Consider the following 22558-nt stretch of genomic DNA (forward strand, 5'->3'; position numbering starts at 1 on the left):
AAGAGGAGCAGATTGGTAAGGGACCTGGAAACCACAGCCTGGGAAAAGTGCTGAGACGCATTTAAGAATCATGGGCTTAGAAAAGACAAGTTCTTAGGCCCCGTGACAGGTTTCTCTCAAGTTAGGAAAGCACGGGATATACCATACACACGTCTGTTTCAGAAAATAGCTGTTAGAAGAAGCTATATTTTGGATCAAGAGAACACTATCTCTCCAAGTGTGGGAGTTGCGGATGGAGCTAGAAGCGACTTGAGCTACAATAAAGAATTGTGTTGTTCAACAACAGTGAGTTGTGCCTCAGCGTAGTGACCTCCACCCACCGCTGAAGGTGCTGAGTAGTTAAAAGAGTCCAGAGCGCTGTGGACTGCGAAACGGGCTACGGTACCGTGAGCACTGGAGCTGAGAGCCACCATTAGGAGCTACGGGCCTTGCACAAGGCCCTGTCTCTCCACTCGGTTCTCTTTATTTGTAAAAGAGGCAGGTTGGAGTTGACATCTCAGGGAAAGATGCCAGATGGAAAAAAGCCAGATGGCTGTTGAGATCCTCTTTCCTGTCCCATCTGTGAATCGCTCTCTTTGCAGCTAGCTTGTCAGCACTCCAGACTCAACTGCCCACTGTGGGATCAGCTGTCCTGTCCAATTACTCCGGTCTGTCAGGGTGCTGCTGTTCTGACGGACTCCTCGGCCTAGCCAGCTCAGACTCTCTGCTTCCTTCCTCTCTCCAGGTCTCTCTCTCTATATCTGCCTCAAGAACGCTGCTTTGATTTGCTCTTCATTCTGCAAGTCCATTGAGACCATTATAAGCTGGTCTCATCCCATGCCATGCAGACAGTAGCTGCTAATTTCTGACTTGGAATGGACCCTGGAGAGTCAGGCCCGACCTGTCCCCTTTATACTAGGAAGAAATGATCCACCAACACTGAACAATGGGGCCACAGGGTTCACAGGGGTGGCTCATAGGTCTAGACCACACTGTACCACACTTTCTGTCTTTCTGGGTCCTAACAGCCCTGGGATGACTTCTCAGGCCACCCTGGTCTATTTCAACATCATGTGTTTTACTAAGATTGGCCATGACTTAGGCTCAGGACGATGGGTTTATTTGTACAATACTATGATGGTCTTCAGTTAAACCACAAGTGCACATCCAAGAACTATCCCCACTCAAGAGCACAGGGGTCTGCTTTGAGTTAAAGAGCACAATCTTTTCCGTGCTTCTCACACACACTGCCAAGGCACAACTGCTGAATTGTGAAATACGGAGAATCCCTAGCCAGCCCGGGCTCTCTGGAGTCCGTAAATCCAGGTCATTTGGATACTAAATGTATCGTTGAACTTTAATGAGTACAAAAATGACATGTATCATACAAACTGGCTGTGCCCCGATTGTGTCCATAAAGGGCCCTGGACTCACTTGGGTTCCTCTGTGGCTATTCTGGTCTCTTCCAACTCTTGTGCTTGTTTCAGCCAAGGTAATTTAGCTTCCACTGGACTTTTTTCTGACAAAAAAAGAAAGAAAACAATTAATTGAATTGTTATCGATAAGTGAGAACTTTGATACACGCCTGTTATTGGCTGGAGAGTTCGTTCACTCTGGGGTTATACTTTCCAAATGCATAGTACATTTGCTTCTGGAATGAATAAAATTCCTGCTATTTTTTTTTTTAAATCAACACATTACAAAATTTAGCCAAAGTGATCCCTGTTATATAGTAGAATGTGGGTGAACATCCAAAAGTTAAACACACAAATGCCTTATATAACTCAACACCCCTTCTGCTCTTTTCATATTGAAGCTCGTATTCCAACAATATCAGAGTCTTCCTTTGCCGCAAATCCTTCTTGTCTCTTAAATGAATGAATTAATGGAGAAAAGCAAGTATCTAGAGGCCAATGAAGTGGAAAGACGAGAGCCTGTGGGTGACTTTACTCAAATCCCATTATTACCATGGAAAATGAAAGTCCTTTGAGGTTTCTACGACGGGGAGAGAACTAATCCAGTTGCGAAGTGAAGACTTTGGAGATGCTTCAGGGCGACTAAAGACACTGAGAACATGTCTATGGAAGCCCTGTTGATGAGACCGGTAGTAAGCAAAGGCTTTGAGATGGAAACCTATAATGATTGGCAACCACTGATCTTTCTATAGGATGGGCCCAGTCAGATCCATGTAGACTGATGAATTCTGGGGCTGTTTGCATAAAGAAGGAACCAACGAAGAATTTTACCATTCTGTCTGAAGTATAAAGGAAAAGTCTTTACAAAGAGGTGAGAGTAATCTCTTTCCATTTTCTTTTTATCACATCTATCTATCTATGTATCTATGTATCTACGTATCTACGTATCTATCTATCTATCTATCTATCTATCTATCTATCTATCTATCTATCTATCATCTATCTACCTACCTCTATCTATCTATCTATCTATCTATCTATCTATCTATCTATCTATCTTCCTTTCTTTCTTTCTATCCATCTATTATCTATGTGTGTGTGTGTGTGTGTTTGCACATGTTAGCACTCATGCATAAGTCAGAGAGAACCCATCTGCTTCTAGAACCACAAGGGTTCCAAGGATCAAACCAGATTGTTGCGGTTGGCAAGTACCTTTACCTCCTGAGCCAGCTCTCCAGCTATCTTTTTCTCTGTCATAAGGATAGGCACAGAGAAATAATTGTGGGGTAGGGAACAAATATCTGAGAAGTAATCAAGACTTGCTAGTCCTAAATTTCTGTGTATCCACATAGACCAATTAAGGCACACACAGAGTCACAGCTAAGTCTTCCCTTGTCCCATGCACTGAGACCATGTTAATGCCATCATGCCTCTGTTAAGGGGCACTGCCTTAGAGAGGCACCCACATCTTTTGGGAGCAATGAAGGAGGACAAGAGCTGTTCCGGGCGTGAGAACAGCAGACTCCTCCTTCCTTTTCCTCCGTTATTGATCCTCCGTCCCTTCTTCACCCTCCTCCTCTTTTCCTTCTCCTCCTCATCTTTCTTTCTCTTGACAGTGGGAATTGCATGAGGAAATATTTTATGTCCACCGTGAAATGTGAGCCTGAACCTAGACAGATGAGAACCACCCTGTGTGAACAGCGATCAACAGCAACCCAGTTTCCCCGCCAGATTATAAATCATGCTTGTCGACCTTCCTTAGTCAGATCTCTTGCAAACTGTCAGCAAAACCATCCGAAGAAAATAAGTGTGGACGGAAGCTGCCCGGTACTGAACGAGAGCTGGAAGACCCGGTCGGATTTCAACTGCAGCACACCTCGGGCTTACCTTTAGGCTTGTAGCACGGGACAGGGATGACACACTCCTCCTTAATGTGCAGCTTCATCTGTGGGTTGCAGCCCCCGACATGCTGCCCGCGATGGTTGATACACAGAACCACTCGGTAGCGCAAGCCTCGGCCGCAAGTCACTGTGCACTTTGGGGAAAAGTGGGAGAGCCCATGAGTGGGAGAGCTTTACCTGAACCAGGTGTACAGTCATCATTTTCAACATGCTGGAGGGGGGGAACTATGGCTCTGTGTGACCGCTAAGTACAAAGACCTCCACATAAGAAGGAGATGGAGGTTGATTTTCTGGGATACTTGTGTTTCAGGTTCCTCACTTACATAGTCCCCTTCTAATTTTCTTTGTTCTAATTTAATTTTAATTTTATTTCATGGGTATGGCTATTTTTCTGCCTGCACCTGGTGCCTGTGAAGGCCAGATGAGGGGGTGAAATCCCCGGGAAGGTTCTAAGCCACTTTGTGAGTGCTGAGAATTGAACCCTGGTCCCCTGGAAGAATGGCAGGTGCTCTTAGCCACTGAACCATCTCTCCAGTCCCAGATAATTATCAGTTCAAAGGTATTTAGGATGAGTTTACCACACAAGAAGAGCAAATGTGCAGAATTTCCCGTGCTCCAAATCAAATACGAAAGAAACTTGATGCTGGCTTTCTAAAGCTTAAGCTTCTCATAAGATATTACCCAAAGCGACTTGTGACATTGAGAGAAATTCTTCTAAACAATGACTGCAAGAAGATTTACTTCACCCAGGCACTGCAGAGGATTAAGTTATCCGTTCCATCTGCAGTGATCTGGCCGAGCTGTCCTAGAAAGAGACCACCAGGGATTATTTAGCCAGACAGTATGAGGCTGGGGAGCCAGCTCAGTCAGCAACGTCCTTGGGCAAGCATGAGCACCAGAGTCTGAGTTCCCAGCCCTCATGTAAGTAGCTGGGCATGCCAGGATGCACCCTGCAATCCTTGGCGGACGGGCACAGGGAGCTCCTTGAGGTTTGCTGGCCACCCTTGCTGAAGAAGTGAACTCCAGGCTCAGTGAGAGAAACTGTGTCACAAAGGAAGATGGAAAGGAACCCAGGATGACATCCAACACTGATCCGTTGCCTCTATACAAACAAACACATACAAGCTGCCTTAGATGGAACTAGCTATTGTAGACCAGGCTGGCCTTGAACTCACGGAGGTCTGGGAGGTCTGCCTGCCGCCGCCTCCCAAGTACTGGGATTAAAGGCGTGCGCCACCACTGCCTGGCTAAAAGTTAAACACAGTAAGAGATTAACAACACCGTGACGTCACAGAACACTGTGATTTGCTTTCCCCCGACTTTTCCTGCACTCTGTGTTGTCAACATCTAATGCCGCATTCTTATTCTTAATATCTATTGGCAATTTGACGACTACTTTTGCCGAAAAATGGTGTTATTTTCAAGTCACGCGAAGATCCAGTAAGACTTCTGAGTTTATCACACATGTACTAATAGCAAGCACGCAAGCACGTGCATCTTTTTAAATGGTTAGTCTTTAAAATAGTTTGCTGACACTTATTCATTGCACAAAGTGGTGGGCATTTTCATTCTTCCAAATGTGCCATGTACTTTGACCACATTCATCCCCATTACCCTCCCTGGTGGCCCCTCCTGCTTGTCTCCTTTGTTTTGCAAATAACCCTCCTTCTGCTGTGTGTGTGTGTGTGTGTGTGTGCGCGCGCACATATGCATTGTGTACATAACCATATGTATGTGTATAATCTACAGTCCACATCTGAGAGAAAACACGTCACGTTTGTCCTTCCGAGTCTTGCTTGCGGTTAGAGATCCAGGCCCCTTGGGTCCTAGGTAGATAAGGCTTTGAGCAAGACATGGAAACAAACCCCAAAGCCTGCCACCTGGAGTCTAAGGCAGTTTGACTGTAGTCATCCATCATTCCAGCCCCATCCCTTTCTCTAGCATCTCTGGGATTCTTGTGAAGCAATCTAACTCACACAAGCGCCATAAAACTGGTTACTTATTAGCAAAGCCTGCTTCTCTGGGGTGTAAAGGCAAAGATCCTGGATACCCATGAGAGTAGAGAAAGCAGAGACCTTCTCTATCTGATGGGCTAAGACCCTGCTTTTTACTAGACCATTCTCCTTCGCTTTCTCCCTACCCCCACCCTCATCCCTCCCTCCTTCTCTCCCTCCACCCGCTTTCTTTCTCCCTACGTCCCTCCTTTATTCCCTCCCTCCCTCCCTCCATAAAATCTAATACTTCACTTAAATCTAATACTCTGGGCTATGTGAGGCTCACAGAAAATTTGAGGTTTCACAGAGAACTACTGCACACCCCTTGGCCACCTTGCAAACTTATGGTCTGGCTGTTGCTATGGCCTGTCTGTACCTAAGGGACCCCTGAGTGGCCCTTTACCTGTGGCTTCATTGTCTATGCTCCCAGTGACGTGCAGTCTACCATAGCTCAAAAATATTAAAAGGAATCTTCCAGAAATAAACAATTCACATATTTCAAATAACTTTTATTAAAGTATATTATTAAAATTGCTGTTTTATTATTGATAGTGTTGTTAATCTCTTACTGTGATTAACTTTTAGCCAGGTGGTGGTGGTACACGCTTTTAATCCCAGCACTTGGGAGGCAGAGGCAGGTGGATCTCTGTGGGTTCGAGGCCAGTTCAATAACAGCTAGGGCTATTATACATAGAAACCCTGTCCAGGGGCAGGGATGGAAGCTCCCATTTCTTTTTTTTTTTATTTAAATTTTTTTATTCGTTTTACATACCAGCCACAGTTCCCCCTCCCTTTCCTCCTTCCACTCACAGCACCACCTCTCTCTGTCCCCAACCACTTCTCAGACAGGGTAAGGTCTCCCATAGGGAGTCAACTAAGCTTGGCATTTCCAGTAGAGACAGGACCCTGTCCTGGCATTAAGGCTGAACAAGATATCCCACCATAGGAAACAGGCTCCAAAAAGCCAGTTCATGCAGCAGGGATAATCCTGGAGAGTTCCTGAGCACCTGCTGAGAGATGGGCACTATCTTGAATTCCACCTCACCAACCTTCCTGACTCCTTGTAGAAGAGGGGGTCCCTCCCCCTCTCAACAGATGGGCTTCTCGGAGGCCACCGCCTAAGACCCTGGTCAAGTTCCCATGGCTCCTGAGAGACCCTGAATTCCTTCCCAGCACTCCCTGTGGCCAACTCCCAGCCTCTGCTCCTGAGCACAGACTTTCTCTCTGGCAATTCTCAGTGTTTTTCCTATCCAGCCATGGTGAATCCTGGGTAGCTCTCTGAAGGACTTTTTCAGCGTGCACACCATCACAAAGACTGGATATTAAAGAAATCTTTTACCACAGTATGTCTCTTTTTTTTTCTGTAATAAGGATCAAACACAGGAACCTAGGCATGCTAGGCAAGTGCTCTACCCCTGAGCTACATCCCTATCCCATCATGCCATTCTTGAAAGTTCCAAACAAATTCTGTCGTGAAGTATGTGACTGCACCCAGACCCTGTTTCTAGAAAATTGACTCACTCGTTCTTGAGTTTATCAATTTGAACTATGTAAGTATGTGAATAATATTGAAAACCCTCTATATCATATATTATAAAACCAGTAACAAAATGATTGCTGAATCCACATCTCATCCCACCAGTGAATACACACACAGTTTCTTGAGCCCCACTTCACTTACCAGAAAGGTTGATTTCAAGTGAAAACTTACTTTTTATGTATGATATTTTTATCATAATTTAAAATAGATTTATGTTGTTTTGATTGGATGTTAGAATGGAATTTAATAACAACTGAACTCAAGAGAACATTGACATTTAGAAACCTCTGGCCAAAGGAAACAGAAATGATTTTATTTACTATGTGCATTTTCTTGGAGAATGGGGACCAGGGTGATCCATGAAAGGCTTGAAAACAAACAAATACATTATTTTAAGGTAGAGCTTTGTAGGAAAGAAGCCCGGAAAGCGAATTCAAGAGGAGACTTACATAAATCAAATAGTCAAGGGGCTCATTCCTGCTGTCTGTAGACAATGGAAGGGACAGAAACGACCATGACATTTAGAGTCCCCTGGATATAGATTTTAAAGCACCATAACAGTTTTATTTTAAAATGTCAGCATTCACCACACGTTGGAAATGATATTCTTTGCTATTAAGCTTACCATAAAAATGTATATGTCAACCTAAATACAATGAGCAAGTCATTTTCCCTACTTCTTTTAGGAGGAGGGTGGATGCAAGCAGAGCTGATAGCTCTGACCTAAAAGTACAGACCACCTTCTCCAGGCTGACATTTCGTGTGGATATCCAAAGCCGACCGAGTGGCTCTCCACCCAGCCAACTCTCTTATCTTCCCATCCCACTGCCAAGTGCAAACTTCTTCCCGGACCCTTGCTGGACCCTTCAAATGGAGTGAATCTCTTCACCTTGTGGTCCCAAAGCATCACATACAGAAGCTGCACAACCAATCACAAAGGTCCGCAGTATTTGTAACTGTCTGCACGTATGGGCAACTAACTTCTCAGTCTTCGGGAGACGGAGGTTAGCTGTCTCTGTTTCCAGCACACAACCAAGCAGATGAATGTCTAATGTGAACATATTATAATTCCATGCAAAAGAGCTATGGAAACTTAAATCCATTATGTTTTCTCCTCTAGAAAATCGAGAGACTAACATAGTAAATAAAAGCATCTGTGTGGTTTACCTTGGACTAATCTAACAACATTTTATTTGTTCTAGAAGCCAGATCTCCTCTCTCCCTAGACACTCAATGTGACGTGAGGTCTTGTCAAACCTCTTAGGACGTTTCCCCTCTTTTCTCCTTCCCCTGCTCGGCTGCCTTGCTTCAATTTCGTAAAACATTATTTTCTCAAAAAGGTACCCAGGTTCTTTACGGTTCTTTACTGGATCAGACCCATTTCTAATGTCACGTCAGCATTTTCAACTTCACCTCCAGTTCCTAGAAACATGCTTTCTCTTTAATCTACATAAATTAGAAACATTTTCTCTCTCTCTCTTTTTTTTTTTTTAAAAAAAGCTTCTTTTTGTCAGTTTCTGGAGAATCTCATACATTGTAGTTTGAGTGTAGCCGTTCTCGTCCGCAGGCTCCTGCCAGATCCACCCTCCCTACTCTCTACTCCCCCAGCTCTTCCCCGTTGTTATTTTTAAAACACCCATAAAGTGTTGCCCGTATCCTTGGGTGTGTGACCATACTCTGGAGTCTGTCAGACCTACCAGGAGCTACAATTTTAAAGGGAGCTAACTCTCCATGGCCACCTCCCCACTCCATGCTGGATTTTGCCTGATTTGAGCTGATAAAGCTCTTTGTCCATGCTGCCACGCTGCTGTGAGCTCAGTGTACACCTGCCCTAGTGTATCTTTGTTTGTTTGTTTGTTTGGAGACAGGGTTTCTATTTGTAGCCCTGTCTATCCTGGAACTCACTCTGTAGACCAGGCTAACCTCTGACTCAGAGATCTGCCTACCTCTGCTGTCTGAGGGCTGGGATTAAAGGTGGGAGCCACCACCACCCAACTAACCCTCTTGTGTCTTAAACACTTATTACACCCATAGACCAGTGGATCTCTCCATCCTCATTAGAGAAACATCTTTTTATATTATATGATGAGTAACACAGAGATCCACAACTGGTCAAGGCCAGGGAGTGCCTATGGAGGGTTCAGCCCTAAAAGAAAACCCTATAGCACCCCTCCACCCCACAAGGCTCAGTGATCATTGTCGGAGAAGGGGCAGAAAGACTTTAAGACCCAGAAACGGTGGATGACTACACCAAAACAGTGTTTTCAAGCTACAGCTATGCTGCTTTTTTTTTTTCAACTTTTAGGTGCTCTGTTTCATACTTGTGTTTGTTTGACGTCTCCTCTTGGCCGTCAGGCCCAGCTGTGTTCTCTCTGAGCTCTGGCTTGCTCAGCATCTACTGTCTTCAAAGAGGGTTAAGCATTACAAGGACAATGACCTCCTCCCTGATAGCTTCGGCATTTTCACCTTCCCCATGTGCTACAGTCCATAATAGTAATAATCCTGACCTGCACTGATACCTGTGACCACTCTCCCAATGTCCTCTCTCTAGAACTCTTTGGATTTGGGTGTAGAAACTATGCTCACATACATTATTTATTTACGTATCTTTTTGTTCTCTATGTGTGATATGTATGTGTGCATGTACATTTGCATGTGCTAGGGTTCATATGTGTGCATGTATAGTTAGAGGTGAGAAGTTGATATGGAGTATTGTCCTTAATCATTTTCCATTTCATTTGCCGAGGCAGATTCTCTCACGAAACCCAGAGCTCACTTATTCTGGCTAATCTAGCTGTCCAGCTTGCCTCAGGATTGTTTCTCTTCTTCCCAAGTGCTAGGGTTGCAGGTGATTATTAGGACTGCCTGACTTTTTAAAGTAGATTCCAGGGAATATGAATTTTGACGCTCATGCTTTCATGGTGTGGTGGTTTGAAAGAAAATGGCCCCCACAGGCCCAAAGGGAATGGCACTGTTGAGAGGTGTGGCCTACTTGGAGGACATGATCGTTAGGACAGGCTTTGAGGATTCAGATGCTTAAACCACACCCAGTGTCACTGTCACTTCATGCTGGCTGCAGATCCAGAAGTCGAATTCTTCAACTACCCCTCTAGCACCATGTCTGCCTGCATGCCACCATGCTTTTCACCATGATAATGGACTAAACCTCTGAACTGTACGCCAGTCCCAATTAAATGTTTCTCCCCTTTATAAGAGTTGCCATGGTCATGGTGTCTCTTTACAACAATAGAAACCCTGAGAATGAAATTAATACAAGGGATTTGGGGCATTGCTATGACAGGTCTGAGCATCCTTTTGTTGGGAGGAATGTGGACTTTGGGACTTTGGGTTAGAAAAGCAGTTGAATGCTTTAAGTGGGGCTTCATGAGCCATACTAGTAGGAGCATGGAAGACAGTGCTGCTGAGGCTGATTTGAACTGTGGGGGCCTGGATCAAGAGGTTTCAAAAGAAAAGACTAGTAATATGTAGTCTATAGGTTGTTCTTGTGATGTTTTGGTGAAGAATTTTTTTATCCTTGTGTGAAAAGTTCCCCTGAGGCTAAATTGAAAGGTTTGCATTAGCTGGTTGCATGGCTATTTGTGTTCATGCTTATGAAGATCTATAATAGAAAGGAAGAATATGAGCAAGAAAAAATACAAAATACACAGTTCAGAGAGAAAAGGGGCACCAGGAAGAAGAATGGAGCTAACGCCTGTGTTCGGGAGATTAAACAGATCAGATAAAACCTGCTGTTAAATGCAATAAAGGGAGAGGTGACTCTGGGAAGGATCCTACCCAACCATGCTTCCAACTTGTGAAAGGGAATTAAAGGAAATCTTAGAACAGGATGTAAGCACTGCACATTTTTAATCCCATCACTGGTGCGGCAGAAGCTGGGGGACTCTCTTGAGTTTAAGGTCAGTCTGGTCTACAGAATGAGTTCCAGGACAGTCAAGCTTAGGTAGTGAGGGAAATCATCAAAAACAGAAAGCTGGTGAAAATGTAATTGTGTGAGAGGGTCATATTCCAGCCCCAGGAAGCAGAAGGACTTGGCAACCGGCCCTCTGTTTCTGGCTTTAGAGTCAAGGATAGAAGAAAGGGGTTATGGGATCTCCTTGCATGACTAAGAAAGGCCACTGAGGCCAGGCATGTGTCAAGGGTGTCCCTAAATGAAGGCCTAGAGAGGTCATTGTGTGAAGCTGTGAAGGGGTAGCCTGGATTTGCCTTGGAGACCCCAAGATGTTGGAGATGCCAGAGTCATGGGATACCTGCCAAGGAGAGCTGTTAACAGGGATGTAACCAGTCATGGAATATCTGCCAAGGAGAGCTGCTAACAGGAGTGGAACCAGTCCAAGAGAAAGAAGTGTGCTGCAGTCAACAAAGCCAAAAGGAATTCTGAAGAATGCTTTGACATCAGACATGGAGAGGCAGAGTTTGGAGTTTACCCAACTGGATTTTGGTCTTGCTTTGGTCCAATATTTCCTGACTGGTCTCCTTTTCCTTCCCTTTGGAACATTAATGCATATCCTATGCTGTTATATGTTGGAAGTACATGATCTTTTTTTTTTTTTTTGATTTTACAGAGGAGTATATTCAAAAGATTTCATGAGTCTCAGAAGAGACTTTGAACTTTGGACTTTTAAACATTGTTGAGACTGTGATCTTGAGTATGGGGGTCAGGGGGTGGAATGTGGTGGTTTGAAAGAAAATGGCTCCCATAGACCCATAAGGAGTGGCACTATTAGGAGGTGTGATCTTACTGGAGGAAGTGGTCACTTTGAGGCAGGCTTTGAGGTCTCAGTTCCTTAAGCTACACCCGGTGTCACTGTCACTTCCTGCTGCCTGCAGATCCAGAACTCTCCAGCACCATGTGTGCCTGCATGGCTCAAGCTTCCCACCACGGTGACAACAGACTAAACCTCTGAACTGTAAGCCAGACCCAATTAAATGCTTTCCTTTCTAAGAGTTGCCTTGGTCAGGTCATGCTATCTCTTCACAGCAATAAAATGCCTAACTAAGGCACATGGCAAGTATTTTATTCACTGAACCATCTCCTCAGACCCCTATTTACAACTTTTTTAAACCATGATCCGGTAAAGTTTCTGATCCATAGCAGTCATGAAAATCTCAGATTTAATAAAAGTGTCATGTTCTCAAATCTCACCTGAGACCACTCCATGGCCACCCACTTGGGGCAATCAAACAGGTTGCACGTTTGCATCACTTTGGGCTTGGGTGCATACATGCATTTCCATTCTTCTACTTGTAAGATCTCTGCATGCATAGATTCCTCCACACACACGAAACTCCGCCTCTGAATGCCTCCTCCACAGGACACCGAACACGCCGTCCAAGGATTATGTTCCCAGCTCAAAAGCAAACAAAGAAAATTACATTATCTATTTAATGTATGCTCATTTGTTTCAAGTATGAAAGGGCTTTCAAAAAGGGTGACTTTGTAGTACCAAGTCAAGGCTCTATCAAAAGAACACAAGACTTAAGTCTCCTAGGACTTTATATCCACCTCAGTTAGCCTTCAAAGGGCCACTATGAAGATTGAATTAATTAGAATACAGAGTATGAAAGGGTCTTTAAATGTTTCTCAATTATAAAGAACTAATCGACCGTATTACTGAAAATCATAGAATGACAAAGTCAAAAAGAACCGTACTATTTGGTCATGGCGATGCTGCCTGTGGTTCTCATCCTTGGGAGGTAAAAGCAAGAAGATCACAAATTTGAGGCAACCTCAGTCACATAGTCTGAAGCCAGCCTGGACCACATGAGATCCTGTTTCTAACAAAATAGCAAGGAATAAAGGAAGGAAACAAAGACAGGAGGGAGGGAAGAGACACTGGCCATCTAGCTAACAAAGAAGATTCAAGTTTCTGAGCAACGCCTCTAGTTCATTAACTCCCAACCTGTGAGTCATGACCCCCTTGGTGGTCAAATGACCCTTTCACAAGGGTCATATATCGGTATCCTCCTGCACATCAGATTTTTTCATTATGATTCATAACAGTAGCAAGTGTACAGTGATGAACCAGCAATGAAAATAATTTTATGGTTAGAGTCACTGCAAAATGAGGAACTGCATTAAAGGGTCCCAACATTAGGAAGGTTGAGGGCCACTGTTCTAGATCTTTTTTTATTGTTTTCTGATACTTGTTCAAGACAAGCTGAATGTCGCTGGCAATGGGCAGTAGCACGCCACATACAACTTTTCAAAGGCAGCTCGTCCCGTCTCCTTCTTAAATACATCTTTTTGTTTTTATCATTAAGCCTGCTGCTGTTTAACTTTATAAAAGGGGAAATAGCTATTCCTTCAGAACACTTAGCATCCATCCTAAAAGGGAGGGGACCTTTGACTCACCGAGGAAGAGGCTGGAAGTGGTCGTAGGGCATGATCTCCTTAAATCCATCGCTGCAAAGAGAACCAGAGGGAAAGTCACTTTCTGAATCTATCCACACGTGTGGTCATTCACTAACACAGGTTCCGTAGGAAAAACTCAATGAACACATTTGTTCTTGACTGGCCTGTGTGTGATATCCCACAAGACAGAAGTCTTTCCAATTGAAAACCCAAACTGCCAAGTGACTCATCAGCCACTCAACCAATTCCGCTCTTAAGAGAAACACTCGCACCATTGAATATCAAAATGAAAAAAGAACCAATGGCATCTTAATTAAAGGAAAAATTCCCTTCATTTAGATGTCTATTACTTTATTTTGAAAATCACTATACTGATATATTAATGCTCTGAACACAATGTCGTGTTGGCCTTCTCTTCAGAGAACCACTCTGCTTCCAGACCATCCTTTGAAAGGTCTGTTAATAGTGATGCCCATGTAGGAGTACAGAAAATGGGCATTATAGTACAGGAAATGTGAACCATGGACAAGGCTGCTTCTCCCACTTGCACACTGTGGCCTTGGCCAGCTAGACGGAAGCTGGAGGATCCAGGGGATTGATATTGGGCTGATATTTTAAGATACTGTAGGGAAGCCAGGAAACTTGCCCAGACAATCCAAGTCAGCAGGTACTAAATTATGCAGTAGAACAATTTCTGCATAGCTTTTCTGCTTTGGCATGGAAACTGCTTGCTTCCTTGCACAATGCATTATTTATATGGAATTAAATGTGAGCACTTCAAAAGTCAAGGCGTGGGAAGGGGTGACCCAGTTTTAAGCCTAAATTAGTAAGTGGGAGATATTTGTGACTGACAGACGGACTATGCAGGGATTATCCTGGCAGATCCATATATGTATGGAGCTTTGATACATGTGTTTGAAAGAATGTCCCAAAAGACTTCATTACAAAGATCTTACGGATGGATACATAATCCCATGAAAAGAGAGAGCTAGCCCAAGGAACCAGATCAACAAACATGTCTTAGATCCTATTAACTGATTATAAATATGACCTGCCACCGGGACATATTCAAAAGTCATGAAGCAGAAGCACATCACCTTGATAGACCCACTGTGCCCCAATCGGAGTCGGCCCACTTCTTTGGAACGTGCGGGCAGCGGCACTAACCTCGACGGGCACGGATCCATGCTGCATTCCTTCAGCTTCGGTTTGGGCTTCACATTTTCTGGGTAGTAATGGCAGTAGTGGTCAGGCACCACCCTTTTTAAGCGGATGTCCATGCATTCAGCTGAGTTGAGCTGATAACCTACAGATGGATGAGGGGCAGGGATGCTGCATCAGTTGGGCACCTGCTTGGCAAAGGTATTGACCACGTGCTCGTCTTCCTCTCTAAGAAACCTTGCCCAGTGGTCTCTATGGTATTCAGCTCTGCGACACACAGAGGGCCAGGTGAGAATTACCAAACATGGGTCCCAGGGCTTTTCATGGTAATTAAGGCAGAAAGCAGTGCAACCGGAGCCCAGGAGCTGGGTGCCTTCTTCGGGGAGTCTCAGATTCTTCTGGAACGGCTAAAACCGGTGGCCAAATGCAAATGCTTGAACTGACCGTGGTCTATTGATGCATATTACAGATGTCAATTTCAGGGTCTTTTAGGAACTGTCCAGACCTTGGTATGGTTTGGCTCTTCATGGTTCTCAGGCTATGCCTGTCTGTTCCTGATCACTGTGGTAGCTCCTCCCTACGTCCTGTTTCCTTGTTTTACCCCTTATTCTTCTACAGCAGAGCCCATTCCTGTCTTCTTCCTCTTGCCAGATACCTTTTCTGATTTATTGTTATATGTCCTTAAGTATGAAACTGTCTTGTATAACATTGTTTGGGGTGCATGCTTTGAATTCAATTGATATGTATGTATGTATGTATGTATGTATGTATGTATGTATATATATATATTATGATTAAATGTATAAACTTGATTAAGTTAGAAAATATATCTGTGTGCTGTGAGAGCAAATGCAGTACCTGGGACATACCAAGTAAGTTCACTGCCCTTGACCTAGCCCCCCAGTGTTGATGATGTTTAAAATGTTTTAAACCTGGTCTATTTTCCACTGAAGTTTTTTTTTTTTTTCTCTCCAGGGTAAAGTCTACAGTATTTTGAGAGCTGACTCTTGAGCATTTCCTTCACAATAGTCCCCTGTTTGCCTCTGCTCTGTTTACCCATCTGCTCTCCTGAGGTAGCCAGGGCGCCTTCCCTGTCAATCACCTTGCTGCCTGGGGAATTAGCTTTGTCAGTAGAGGCAGGACCCAAGGCTATCTCCCTACTTCCTCTACCACACAGGCTTTCAAAGGGGAAGGAATGCCGACTCACTCCTGATTTTCACAATTCCAATTTGAACCATTTTTTTTTTTCCTTTGAGGAAAGCAAACATTCCAAGGTACTGAGCATAGTAAACCTAAAGAAATAACTCAAGACAGGACTCGTCCCTTTGCCAAGAGCTCCATCTCTGGCTTTCCTGTCCTTACGTGTCATATCAACTGTTGTTTGTTTTCTCTTTAAATAAAGTAATTTTTTTCAAAGCTAAAATGAGCTCTATAAAATAAAATAAAACACTGAAGCTAATCTCTCAATGTCTGCCAATTGGTGTAAAGGTCTAAAAATACATTTCAAGTCCTGATTGTTCCGAGGAATCTGGCTTTATAAATGGCCAGGCAGCTTTCTACAAGACACGGTTGGAAGTTAGCTAACCTCAGAGGACCAGGGGACCGACTGGCAGGCATTACAAAAGGCAAGGTCAAAACCACAAGAATGAAAATTCAAGTGGCGTCAATAAAACGCTACCCTGGTGCCAGTGTCTGCCAGAAAGACTGCACTATCAGATGGCCGTGGCAGCCTCAGAGGCTTCCCAGACAATCTCGGGTGTATCGCGTGGGTAATTACAGACAAGAGCAGGCAATCCTTCCAGTACCCTCGGTGCCTCAGAGACCGACCAACTGATTTCCTTCATTATCCAAAAAAAATCTCTGGCATGCCAGTCATACAATCACATAGGTTTGATTACTAATATAATTAAAATGTGGCGGTGTGTTCTGTATGGGGGTTGATGTATTTTTATTTCCCCCAAACAGATATGGAATAAGATTACAATTCCTTGAGTCAGAGAAAAGTCTGGGTCCTAAGTGGAAACATTCTTCTAACGCGACTCGAGAGAGGTCATACAGGTGTTTATGATTAGGGAGAGAATTCCTTTTCCTCTCTAATTTTATTGTAGTTTAGAGATTTACCAAGAGTGAAGAATGAAGGCAGATTGTCTTTCAGTATCACGAACTAACGTGTGGGGCAGAGTGGGCAGCCCAAGCAGCCTCTCTGCCTTTTTCTGCCTCCCTCCCGCTGGGGCTGATCTCACTGGGAGGTGCCCCTGCGTACACTCATGCTTCCAGAAGGACGGATCGTCTTTCTGTGGGCATCAAAGTATGAAAAACAGCTCTCCCAAGAATTTGATCAATGGAACTATACCGAAACCTGTTGTAAAATGTCTCCCAGAAGGGCGTCTCCTTGGCTTTAGAGTCCAAACGGAAGTGTGTGTCTCTCTGAAAAGCTAAGTGTGAGAGACCAGGAATAAGGAAGAAAGGGAAGCCCGTGAGAGTAAGAATTAAAGAGCTCCCACTATCTCTTCGTGATCCATCATTTTGGGACCCATGAGGTACCGTTGTCTTCCCTGGACCTGCGACCACCCCCCCACCACCACCTAAGGGTGTAGGACTCAACATACTATACCACCCCGCTCTCAGGAGCTCTCCTCAGTGTCCTTTGAGTCCTGCATAGTCAGCCTTAGTGTCTCTAAGACTACATGGAAGGGCGGGGCCTCCGGGATCATTTTAGTTTTGAATACAGAACACGACTTTGAGGGTCGGAGTACCAGGTCGGCACCACATCCCTCAGCGTGTATCATTGAACCGTGCCACACAAAAAGCCATCAGGAAAAGAGAATCCCATCAGCAGGTGGGAAGTGGAGGCTCAAAGAGAGACAGACCAGGTCCTCAATCTCCACCATTCCTGAGTGCCCTAGGCCAGGCTGCCCTTGTGTGGTGGTTGGGATAGGATCAGAGACTGTCCGCATGAGGCAAAATATCCTACCAGTGCCCGCATTCCCAGCCCTGCTCCTGGCTGCCCCTCGCTGTGAACTTGGTATGCAAACGTCAGAGAACAGGCTCGACTCACTAAGGCCCAGGTTTATCTAGCTCAGACTCTCCATTGCTAAGAGTGGCTCTTCTGCACAGGCTTGGGGAGAGCTCAGGGATTCTGTGTTTCCTTGGAGCCTGGTGCAGAGTCCCTGATGGAAGATCTAAAGAAGCTTTTGTCGCCCGTAAAAATGCCTGTCTCGGGATAGATGATATAGCTTAGTTGGTACCGTGTTGATTTAGTATCATAAAGGCCTGGGCTCGATCCCCAGTCCTGCAAAAACTGATCATTGTGATGCCTGCCTATAACCCAGTACTTAGTAGGTCAACACAGAAGGGCCAGAAGTTCATAGTCCTTGGCGACATAGCAAGTTTGAGAAGACCCGGACCTACAGGAGAACCTGTGTCAAAAAAACAAACAAGCAGACAGTGTTTCAGGTTTGACAAAATCCAGAACTTGATAGTAAGCCCAGAGAAGGTTCAAGCTGGCAGGAAGTTAGTGTTCTTAACTACAGTTCTGTTTTCACTGCATTTGTCTTTGTGGTTGTGTTCTGTGTGCCCAGAGGCAACCACTCCCTATGCCGAGAGTTATGATTAAGTTATTTTTTTCTAAATATGTTTACATTTTAAAACATCGATTGAAAGAAAACTCCTCCAGCCACTTGGGGAGGTAACACATGCCAGGCAGAGATGGTGACGTCACTGTGTCTCTAGCCGATAGCCAAGGGCACTGCTCTACAGAGTAACCCTCAAAATGCAGAGGGTACCATGAAACCCTGGGGCGCCTGTGAAGCACAGCAGAGCCACCCTCGGAGTGCTGCCTAAGGAGCTGGAGGTGGGTCTGAGAGTTTACATGCTGGTGCTGCTGATGCTGGAGTTGGCGAAGGATGCTGATGCTGGAGTTTCAGACGGATGCTCTCCTGGCTACTTTTAAGTCAACTTGACACTACCTAGAGCCATCTGAGAGGAGGGAGCCTCAACTGAAAAAACAATGCTTCCACAAGACCAGGCAAGCCTTTAGGGCATTTTCTTAATTAGTGATGGATGGTGGAGGACCCAGCACATTGTGGATGGTGCCATTCCTGGGATGGCGGTTCTGGGTTCTTTAAGAACGAGGAGCAAGCCAGTAAGCAGCACTCCTGCATGGCCTCTGCATCAGTTCCTGCCTCCAGGTTCCTGCCCCTTTTGAGCTCCAGCCCAGGGTGCTTCCATGATGGACCCTGATGTGAAATAAACCCTTTCCTCCCCAAGTTGCTTTTAGTCATGGTGTTTTATCCTAGTAATAGAAACCCCAATTCAGATGCCTATAGGGTCATCACTGAGTGTCCATCACCGTGTGACTAAACAAACTGGTTGGTACTCAGAAAAATTCACTTTTTTTTTCTTTCATTCTAAGAGCCTTGACCCATTCCTAGGCTGTTACTCTTACATTCCTAAGGACACAGGCTCCCACTGGGGTCAGGGCTACCCGGTGCTTCCCCACAAGAGAGCCAGCATCTCCTTTCAGGGGAAGCTTGAGTCCAGGAAGATCTGATCTGCATATTCATGAAACCTGACACTGCTCAAAGAGTCCTCCTCCATAAGCCTAGAGTTCAGAGGAGAGAGGCCAGGACCCCCTCCCTTCCTGACTTTCTCGCAATGGGTGTTATTCTGTAACCTTCAAGGGAATAAATGATTTGGGGCTGGGCTGAGCTAAGAGCTATTCTAACGCTTGAAACAGATGCCTACCCAAGATGTGTCCTTTGCGCAGGGATAGAAGATGGTTCAGGAGGCACAGAACGGCAACATAATTAGCGCCTGATCATGCCACCTGATGAAGTGAAACCCTTGCTGAGTTTTACCTCAGTCATCCATAAAACAAATACCAAACAGACTTTCTCAGACTGTGAGGGAAGTGACCAAGTCCCCTGGGCATACAACTGGTTGGTATGCACAGGGATCCTTTCCTCATTCTTTGGGAACCCCAGTAACTTGGGGATCCTAGGCTGGCACCAGTTTAGAATCCCTACTCTCATGTTTAAAAGCTCAGTTCAGAAAGAGTCACTTTGGTATTGACTGTGGTTGTCTCCCCAACTATTCCAGGCTATTGTGTCTCCACACCTAGCAGACCAATGTCTACCGAAACCCATTTTATTTTCCATATGGGCACTTGGATTACACTTGACCCCAACCTTCTTCAACTGTCTATCAGGACCTTGAATTTAGCACACACAAGACACTTCCTTCTACCCCAGTCAGACAGTCCATCTCAATCAGCAATGTGTGTATCCTGACTCTCTGCTCTGGGTATCCCAGAATGGAGTCTGTGCCTCACCTCCTCCACATGTCACGGTGCAGGGAAAGAAGTCAGTCTGTCTCCACTGGTGGCTGATGGGCTGGTAAAAGAAGAACTGGACCACGCTGCCTTTGGCCGCAGTGTACCTGGTCTAGACAGAGAGAACGGTGATGGCATGGCATATTCCACACAGTAAGCCTTGCTCTTCCTGTCCTTGCTCATTTTAAGCAACACCCACAAGTATGACAATAAGTTCAGTTACAGAAGGACTAGGAGGGTTTTACTGGGATATATAAAAGATTACATAGGTTTATGTTTAACAAAATAATAATAAGTTCTAAAATGTAATAATGCCTGAATGGCATTTATAATAGAAGGCAAGGATGGTTTAGCATTTGAACCAGACCAAAAAGGGAAAAGGAGAAAATCACAAAAACACAGCAAGTTTTGATAAATTCCATTTACACTTGTGTGGTATAATGACAAACTCCATCAGGTAAGATCTCAGATATGCTACAGCAAACTTCATATAAACTGTGCACACAGCGAGCTCTGCCCTGCAATGACAGACACCAGAAGGAAAGCTGCTGTCCTCATGTCTGTTCATTGTATCACATGCCCCAAATAATGCAGTACAAGAAGAAAACACAAAACTACAGGAAGGGAAACTACAGCTGTCACTTTACAGATGTCACAATCCATATGTGTATACTTCAAAAGAATACCCAAATGAAAGCAGGGATGTGTGACTACAGTGAGAAGTCATGGCTATAGTGAGAACACAGTGACTACAGTGAGAACATAATAATCACAGTGAGAACATAGCGACTACAGTGAGAACACTGTGACTACAGCGAGAACATAGTGACTTCAGTGAGAACACAGTGACTACAGTGAGAACATAGTGATTATAATGAGAACATAATGATTATAGAGAAAATGTAATAACTACAGCAAGAACATAATGAATACAGTGCGAACATAATAATTACAGTGAGAACACAGTGACTACAACAAGAACATAGTGACTACAGTGAGAACACAGTGACTACAGTGAGAGAACACAACGACTATAACAAGAATAGAATGACTACAGTGAGTACGTAATGACTACAGTGAGAACATAGTGACTAGAGCGAGAACATTATGATTACAGCAAAAGCATGAGATATAAAACTCTATTTCATTTTCATCTGCTAGACACAGATATATAGAACAAGGGGGAGGAGATATTCGTGAAGACATCCAAACATCCAACACTGGAGATAGTGCATTACAAGACTAATGAGGTGCACATGCCGGAAATCCCAAATAGGACAGAAATGTTAAGTAACCAGATAAATGTGTGCTGATGCCATATTTATGAATTCTCAGGGTCTGCGTTAGAATGTGCTGATTTACACTTATTAACAGATGCAAAGAATTCTGTTTGTTTGAAAAAACTTCTGAGTTTATTATTTTATATTTAATTATTAAATCTACTCTTCTAGAATCTCATACATTATCCAGCCCTCTGTTTCTGCCTCCCCCTCATCCAAGGAGTTTTATACAAACTGACAAACTGACTTCAAGATAGTCAGAGAAATGGAAATCAAGAATATCAAAGATCATCTTCAAAAACATAGCTGGAGTCTTCAGAGCAGACATTAATGTACCGCTTGCCTGTACAACATGACATACGGTACTACTCCTGTATTGTGGCGCCTGTACTACAGGACCATTTGTGAGCCGGACAAGGGCCTGGAAATTTAAACACACAAAGATACACAGACAGAGACATGGGTCATCCTTGAAACAAGGATACCCCTTTATTGTGTCCAGGGGCAGCTTATATAGGGATCCTTAACTGATAGCTACACCCCAGCCGAACCCACCAGAAACCACTCCCCTGCCATCAGGAACTCCTGAGGGTCTTGTGCTCAGAGCAGCTGCAAGCATAACACGCAGTTTACAAGAAATTCAGGATCTTTCAAATCCAAACCTCAAACTAAACTAACAAAAAATAGCAATAACCCTTAGTAGAGACAACTCTGACATTAATGCTTTCTCTTTTTTCTTCTGTTGACAATAACCTGTCACTAGCTCACCCACCTGAATGCTACTTTTAAGTCCCCAGGGGCGGACAGGTGCCCTGACCACAGTGACAGTCATGCACACACAGAATGACAAATGAGAAATGTCCAGGGTCCCTTACAGCAGCCTAGTCCCCTGCTTGGATAGGAAAATGATGAAGTCACATCAGCCACAGGCTTGGCCGTTTTGAAATAATCCCTAAAATTATTTATGGAAATAGATTTTAGGATAAAATATTCATAGTTTACAAATATTTACGTATATAACTTAGCTGTGGATTTTGGCAATGATGGGAAGATTTTCAAACAGATTTCTTTGACACTTATTTACTTGTGCATGTGTGTATGTGTGTGAGCACACTCATGCCACAGCGCTTGGGTAACAGAGGAGATGGGAGGTCCCAGCAATTGGGCTCAAGCTGTCAGACTCGGTGGCAAGCAAGCATCTTCACCTGCCAAGCCACTCTACCAGCTGGGAAAGCAACCAGAAAATGGTTACCTACAGGAGCAGAAAATATCTGAATCGAATAAAAATGACTTCACCCAAATGACAGCTTATGGAGCTTACAGAAAGCAAATTTCAGGCCGAAAAGAAGACAAGTGTTTTTGTTTGGTTGGTTTTTGGGTTTTTTCCCTCTCTTCCCTGACAATGGGTGCTTGTTTCCCAGAGCAGCTTCTATCACAAAAACACGGATCTTCCTCAGAGTCATCTAATTGTATTTCAGAAGCTACTCCCCGTGAAATGCCCTCAGCCTGAATTTTCCCAAGCATTTGCCCACAGGTGCCCTGTTAGGTAATTTCCCACTAGGTAACCGGCACCTCTAGCAACT

At 44.3% G+C, this 22558-nt stretch overlaps 1 protein-coding gene across 3 annotated transcripts in view; it reads right to left on the reverse strand.

Annotated features, from left to right (window-relative positions):
- Window positions 1–22558, reverse strand: part of Adamtsl3 (ADAMTS like 3) — a 251825-nt gene that overhangs the window by 81449 nt on the left and 147818 nt on the right. For all 3 annotated transcript variants that reach the window (XR_015736267.1, XM_087901260.1, XM_087901261.1), the window contains exons 10-15: window positions 19696–19807; window positions 14370–14508; window positions 13203–13253; window positions 11994–12198; window positions 3282–3429; window positions 1414–1498 (exon numbers count right to left, since the gene is read on the reverse strand). Coding sequence is in view for 2 of the 3 variants with exons in the window: in XM_087901260.1 (XP_087757386.1) it covers window positions 1414–1498; window positions 3282–3429; window positions 11994–12198; window positions 13203–13253; window positions 14370–14508; window positions 19696–19807 (740 nt within the window). In the remaining variant the exon portion in view is untranslated. The remainder of the gene's footprint in view (window positions 1–1413; window positions 1499–3281; window positions 3430–11993; window positions 12199–13202; window positions 13254–14369; window positions 14509–19695; window positions 19808–22558) is intronic.

This window comes from Myodes glareolus, chromosome 24, assembly GCF_982192425.1.
Source record: "Myodes glareolus chromosome 24, mMyoGla1.1, whole genome shotgun sequence".
In the NCBI taxonomy this organism is placed as follows: domain Eukaryota; kingdom Metazoa; phylum Chordata; class Mammalia; order Rodentia; family Cricetidae; genus Myodes; species Myodes glareolus.